This window comes from Orycteropus afer, unplaced genomic scaffold, assembly GCF_000298275.1.
Source record: "Orycteropus afer afer isolate SDZICR_OR568_19922 unplaced genomic scaffold, OryAfe1.0 scaffold00052, whole genome shotgun sequence".
In the NCBI taxonomy this organism is placed as follows: Eukaryota; Metazoa; Chordata; class Mammalia; order Tubulidentata; family Orycteropodidae; genus Orycteropus; species Orycteropus afer.
Window position 1 is genome coordinate 719,467 of NW_006921639.1, and position 6,937 is coordinate 726,403.

Genomic DNA, 6,937 nt, shown 5'->3' on the forward strand with positions numbered 1-6,937 from the left:
CGCTATGAGTCAGGGCTGACTCGACGGCACATAACAACAACAACAAATACACACACACACACACACACATATAGTTCCAATAGGGAACTTCAACCAGTGGGAATGGCCCAGATCTCTCTGGCCAGCAGTCAGAACGGCCATGGGATAGAGCCTTCACCACTTCCAGAGTCTCTTCCTCACTCCACTCCATCCCTTGTGTGGCCACAAGAGTCAGAGGAGAGAATGAAACCCCAAGGAAGTACTACTCCTGGGGTCCATGGAGGCTAAGCCTGGTCCCATGGCCCAAGCTAAGGACAGAGGCTGGGACAGACATTTTGACAGGTCTTACTCAAGAAACCCTACAAGTGCAGGGTAAACAGTCTGCAGCTAATGAAGATAAGAGGTCTTTGAAAGCTAAGGAGTCCTCGTTCAGGAAGGCTTGACATTTTATCTCTTGAGTACGTCACTGAGGAGTAAAAATAGGGACACTACAAATACCAAAAGAAGAGCAATGTTCCGTCCATTTGTTTATTCCAACAAATCCCAATCCAGTCCCTATCTCCCCACAGAGTCCTTGCAGTAGGGAAGTCCAGAGTGCATTTACTGGTTGAGCTTGTTGTTCTGGGTAAGGATCTGTTGAGGCAGCCACTGTAGGCTGTCCATTTCTCAGGACAAATTGTGCCTCTTCCTTGAAGTCTATGAACAATGAGTGTTCCCTGGGATGCAGGGGAGTCCATATGAGCCACTGGTCACAGAAGCATAGCACCAGTGGGTCAACATCACTTCAACCATGATATACTCTGTGGTATAAAGGGCTGTGGCCCTGCCTGTCTCCATACTGCAGTTAGTGTTTGGGGGTTGTATTCAGTGAATCAGGGGTGATATTAAATATATTGAGCTACTAAATCAGCACAGGCACCAGACAGTCAAAAAATATCCCCTGGTCATAACAAACAGTCCAGCCATCCTGGTACATCCCAGCTATGTTTCATCCTTGCCCTACCTCAAAACTTCTGATAGATTGTTCTTTAGCAACAAAGTGGCAGGCTGTACTGTGATAGTGCACTTGAGCAGGTCCTGGGATTTTGAGTGCAGCAGACCTGGATTGGGATCATGCTGTAGACTGGTGCTACTTAACCTGTCTGAGCTTTGGTTCCTGCATCTATAAACTGGAAGTCATAATCCCAATCTCATCAGATTGTGGGAAATAAGTGAAATATATGTAAAACACATACTCATTTCTTTACCCATCACTCTCCAAGGTTACTAGAATATGCCCCATCCTCCTCAACCCCTTTAATTTCCTTAAATCTCTTGTGTTACCTGTCTATTATACTCCTCTGGCTCATTTCTGTTCAATTTTTTGCTGACTACGGATTATTTTCCCTTGTCCCCTATTCATTACCCCTATTCATGCAGATACATGGTGATGAGCATCTCCTTTCCACCTCAACAACCCTTTCAGACTTTCCTCTTCTCCTCAAACCCCCACATCCACTTACCATCTTCTTCCCTTGTAGTTGTAAACAGGTGGTATGTGCTTTGAGTGGGGGCCATGAGAAGGAGACCAAACTTTACCTTGAAGATCTCCAGGCTGGCTTACAGATTGACCTAGTCCCTACCAGTGTCCAGGGTAATACAGGACTGCACAAAAAGAATCCCTTCCCCTTCCCTGCCTCCCTCACCCCATTCCAATCATAATACTTCCAGAATGCTGCACAGCATGAGCAGGCACTACCTGCACCCACACTCTGCCACACTCATCCCTTCATAGTGGTACTTCAGGGTGGGGACACCCATGTCGTCCTTGTAGAGGATAGAGATAGGGCTCAATTTGGTAGGTACACAGCAGGCCTTACCAACCTTCATGGGGAATTTGAGATGCACCAAAGTCTGCACAATGGCGTGCTTTGTTGGAGTTACATCGTCAGCAAGGGGGAAGAAGCAGCCACCTTTACACTCATATGCATCATACTCCTTGGGTGCGATGATCCAGCTGTCCCAGCCAATGTCCTCAAAGTTCACCCGCAACGAGGTCTTCTGACAGTGATTGTTGGCCCCGGTACTCCTTTTCCTTCTGGCTAAAGAAGATCCTGTGGCCACGTGGCTATCCATTTCCTTCTCCTCATCCTTGTCCTCGCCTCCTTCCACCTGGCTGTTCTTGGACAACTTCTTAAGCATGGTATCCTGTTCATGACCAATCATCTCCCTGAGTTCCAGCCTGGTCTCCTTGGTCCCGTTGCTGCGGTCATTTGAGAAGACAACAAAGAAGGGCAGATTTTTGGGACCTGGGGGCACACTGATGTCCAGCTTATCACAGCCCTTCCTGTGACTCTCCACTATCACTTCCAGTTTATTTTTGCTTTTGGTGGAGTCTGCCCTGACCCACCGCTTCACTGCACCGGAGACCTCAAAGGTCTCCCAGCCCTCATTCCGAATGTCCTGGGACACCAGGAATGTCTTGGTCCCTGCAGAGCAATCCCAGGAATCTGTTCCATCAAGAACATCATAAATGACCATGCTTCCTTTCAGCCCATGAGAACCATCCTTGTGATTTTGACAGGAGATGTATAGTCGGAGCTCAGCCCTGGTGATCATCTCATGCCTGGGGATGGAGATGTTGAAGAGTAAAATGTGCTTTTGAAAAGGGAAATCTTCTGTGGTGGTTACAGAGACAGCATCTGAAATGTAAATACATGGTGATGAGCATCTCCTGAGAGGGTCCATTGTCAGGACACCAAAGCTGAAATTCATGGTTTGCATGAATAGGAGTTCAGCATCATAAATTTTTATCTCTATTAAATTTCTATTTGGTTTCACTTATGCCCTTAAGTTAAAAGAGTATTTTCAAAGACACACAGAGAGTCTTCCAAAGAAAAATGACAGTGTGAAATACTTCAAATTGGAGTTGACAGTTCCTGTGTTTATTTAACATCTACTAGGTGCCAAGAATTGCACTTGGAGCTTTGCATAATACATTTCATTTTAATGCCCACACCAGCCTTGGGAAGATCTAAATTACTCCAATTTTATAGATGGAGAGATTGGAATTTAAAGCATTTAACTGAGAAAGTGCAAATGTCTAGTAATTATCCTCAGTTAAACAAACAAAAAGAAAACAGAGAGAAGATACTGAATGCATGATTTTAAAGAAGAGATTCTGGGAGGGAACTTGAAATTCTAACATTAGGACCAAGTTAAATATTTCAGCATCTAAAATAGTTTAGAAATCATCCAGAATAATATCTTCCAAGCAAAGTGGCCAAGTACAAAGTGCTGCAAGTACATGATGTTTTTCAGTGTTTTGAGGGGGGAAAAAAAATACATGGACCTCAATTGCATTATCATTTCAGGCAAAAATAGAGCTTCCCTTTAGCCTCACATTGTCTCCATCCTCCACTTCTCTTGGAGTGACACATAGCCATAAGCACCTCTTATGGAGAAGTTACATTTTCCAGGCACCTGCTATGTGCCAGCATGAGTGGGAGACTGTGAGCTGTCGTGAAAACCTGGTATGATTTGGCATGACTCTGTCCTTTACAAGACTTGTGACCTCAGAAAAGTCTTAAATCTAAGTCTCAGTTTACCCATCTGTAAAACGGGTTCATTCTACCTGCCTTACAGGTAATAAGTATATGAAGTTAAGTAAGTGATTAGTGTGAAGCTCCATCAAGACATCATATGAGACTTACCCAACACTCTGTCTGGCTCATGGCTGAGATCAGTAGGTAATTCTATCTCCTCCCTCACCTTCTTTCTAGGCTGGTATGCACCTCTCCCTCTTCCCAAAGCATGTCGCCTTTCACTTAGTTAATGCACTGTTTGAGTTCAATGTACTGAGATGTTGGATATTTGAATCGATTAGTCCCAATGGGGTCTATGAACACTACATTAATGACCTGAAATATCTTTGCAGTAGCAAGCCCTTAAAAATAGCTTTGAGATGGTGGTTGAACACTTTGGAAACAAGCACCTCCTTTCCTCAGTGGCACCCTGACATCTGTGGAAGAAAGCTGAATATGCTCCCACTAGAGTACTGGCCTAGGAACTCTGGTAGCATAGTGCCTAAGGTAATTGACTGTTAACCAGAAGGCTGATGGTTCAAATCCATCAGTCAGTCCTCAGAAGGAAGGTTGGGCAATCTACATCCGTAATGATACCACCTCAGAAACCCAAGGAGGGGTCACTATGAGTCGGGGCCAAATCGAGGGCACATAACAACAACGACAACAATGGAGTACTGGCCTAAGGAGTTCTGGTGGTATAGTGGTTAATGTATTTGGCTGCTAAGCAAAATGTTGGTAGTTCAAATCCACCAGCTACTCTTCAGAAGAAAGATGGGACAGTCAGTTTCTGTAAAGATTTACAGCCTTGGAAACCCAATGGGAGTTGATATGCATCAGAATCAACTCAATGACAGTGAGTTTGGAGTTTTGGAGCATGCTGGCCTAGAGGGTGCTGGGGTCTGATCCTATGCATCTCAGACTTGCACATGTGAGCTCTTACCACTAGGTGGCTCCAAAAGGCTGCACTCACAGAATTATGGGATTTGGAGATTCAAGTCCAGCCAAAGAAGCCCAGATTTCCCCTAAAGCAGAGGTCACAGATATGTCTCCTGTTCTGGCATCATCTGGGGGACCAGTAGATTTTTCTTCTAAACAATTAGAAAACCTGGCCCCACCAGGACTGCATTGTGACCTCAGCATCCTTTAGAAGGAGCATACACCGTGGGAGTTGAATACTAATTAAGTTAAAATTTACTAAGTGCTGCCATGGAGCGGGAACTCTGGTGGCATAGTGCCTCAGGCATTTGACTGCTAACCAGAAGGCTGGTGGTTCAAACCCACCAGCCACTACTCAGAAGGAAGATTGGGCAATCTGCTTCCATAGAGATACCACCTTGGAAACCCAAGGTGTGGTCACTATGAGTTGGGATCAACTTGATGGCAATGAGTTTTTAAGTACAGTACTGCAATGACATTCAGGTCCCAAGCTCCTGACTGCTCATAGGGAGACTCAGCAGAAAGGAAAGCCCTTGCTGTGCAGACAGATAGGCCCAGGTCAGAATCCAGCCATTTAACTAGTATGTGACCTTGGGCAAGTTCTTCCAGCATTTGCAAGCCTTGGAACCCTCCTTCTGAAAATCATTTCACTCTACCTTTGTGAGGTTGATGTGAGGTAATGAATATAAGCCTTGTGTATTTGTCATTTTCTAGTTCCTCTAAAATCAGGAAAATTATTTTAAAAATACTTAAGTTCTCCAATGTTTTTCTCTGAAAGGTTTTTATTGAATTTCAAAACCTTTTAATAAGAGAGAAATAGAGATTCTTTCAAAGTCTAAAGATATATCAGTTAGCTGAAGGCTAAACAAAGTTCTACTTCTAAGTAGGTTTGGGACAAGAAGGGAAGGGGAAGGAAGAGAGAGAAAGGGAAGGGGAGAGTGAAGAAAGGGTTTCTATTGAAGAGTTAGGGAGAAAAGACAGTAGAAGAAAAAGGAGGAGAGGGGAAGGGGAGGAAAGAGGAGGGAAGGGACCAAAGAAAGTGAGGCAGAATTCCCTGAGGACAATATTCTAGAGCAACACCATGCAATAGAATTCCAAGCAGAGATGGCAATATTCTATAATCTATACTGTCCTACATGATAGCCACAAGCCAAACATGACCATTAAACCCTGTAAAACTGTAGCTAGTGCAACAAAGGAATAAAATTTTTAATTTTATTTAACTAGCTCTGGTAGCATAGTGCCTAAGGCACTTGACTCTAACCAGGAGGCTGGCGGTTCAAACCCACCAGCCACTCCTCGGAAGGAAGGTTGGGCAATCCTACTTCCATAGTGATAATTGCCTCGGAAACCCAAGGAGGGGTCGCTATGAGTTGGGCCGAATCGCCGGCAAATAACAACTAACAACAATTAACTAACTTAAATTTGAATTTAAATAGCCTCATGTGGCTAGTGGCCACCATATTGGATAGTGCTACTTGCCCAGCCACTTCTCGGAAGGAAGATGGGGCAATCTATTTCTGCAGTGATATTGCCTTGGAAACCCAAGGAGGGGTCGCTATGAGTTGGGTCTGATTTGAGGGCACATCACAACAACATAGCAACACCTTGGTTCCATGAGTTTCCACCCCCCCACCCAGGATGCCCCAGGGAAAACCAACATACCTTCCACACTGAAGCTCCGCACGATGTTTGAGGCTGGTGTGGACGACTTGTCAGTGATGTACCTATTGTATAGGTCGATCATGTACTGGGGTGGCTCTGCTCTGGTTTTGTTTTGGGAAGGAACGCCACTCAGGTTGAGGCTACGAAGGAAATCCACCTTCATGTTCTCCAGAAACATCTTCAGGTTGAAGGGGCCCTCATCCTGGTTCCCTTGGGGCTCCCCTAGCAAGCTGTGGGCATTACCTGCCACTGACGCATGCCCCCAGTTCTCCAGTGGTTTTGCTTGCAGGGAGCAAGCCAGGAGGGAGAGCAGGAGCAAGGCCACCCACAGAGCCCCAGGGCACATCTTGAGAAGGTGCTCTCTCCAGGTTAGTGACTGGGGGCTCCGGTCCAGTGGTGGGTTAGTGGGCACAGAGAAAAGCCTGAGGGGAGCAGCCCTGCATCGTCCCACTGCTGCAGTGCTCTGGAGGCAGCTGGACCTGGTGAGTCCCAGGCTCTTGCAATCTTCAGCCCCGATGTCCTCCACTTTTACTTATCTGGTCCTAATGCCACCCTCGACCCCTTATCTAACACAGCTCTCTGTTAATGAAGGCTCTATAAACATCTGACAAACAGAGAGGCTGGTGGGAAGAACAGTGCACACTCAAGCATCCACATTCTCTGTGGGGTCATTGCTCCCCAATTAGGATTTATGCTCATTTCCTTGCCAGCTCAGTTCACAAGAATCTTTTTTTTTTTTTTCCACATTATTCATAAGTTTTATTTATTTATTTATTTATTTTTTAGACTTT

General features: G+C 45.3%; 1 protein-coding gene across 1 annotated transcript; it reads right to left on the reverse strand.

Moving 5' to 3' along the window:
• Positions 1-1,713: 1,713 nt before the first annotated feature.
• GDF2 (growth differentiation factor 2) lies at positions 1,714-6,492 on the reverse strand. The gene is made up of 2 exons (XM_007938599.1): positions 6,147-6,492; positions 1,714-2,660 (listed from the first exon to the last, which is right to left on the reverse strand). Exons 1-2 carry the CDS (start codon positions 6,490-6,492, stop codon positions 1,714-1,716), a joined length of 1,293 nt encoding a protein of 430 aa, XP_007936790.1.
• Between the last annotated feature and the right edge of the window lie 445 nt (positions 6,493-6,937).

Bases quoted from the DNA above. Each gene is read 5' to 3' on its own strand.
- GDF2 (XM_007938599.1), bottom strand. From the start codon at position 6,492: ATGTGCCCTGGGGCTCTGTGGGTGGCCTTGCTCCTGCTCTCCCTCCTG. The intron at 2,661-6,146 runs GTATGTTGGTTT...TTTACATTTCAG, and splicing joins GCGGAGCTTCAGTGTGGAAG to ATGCTGTCTCTGTAACCACC.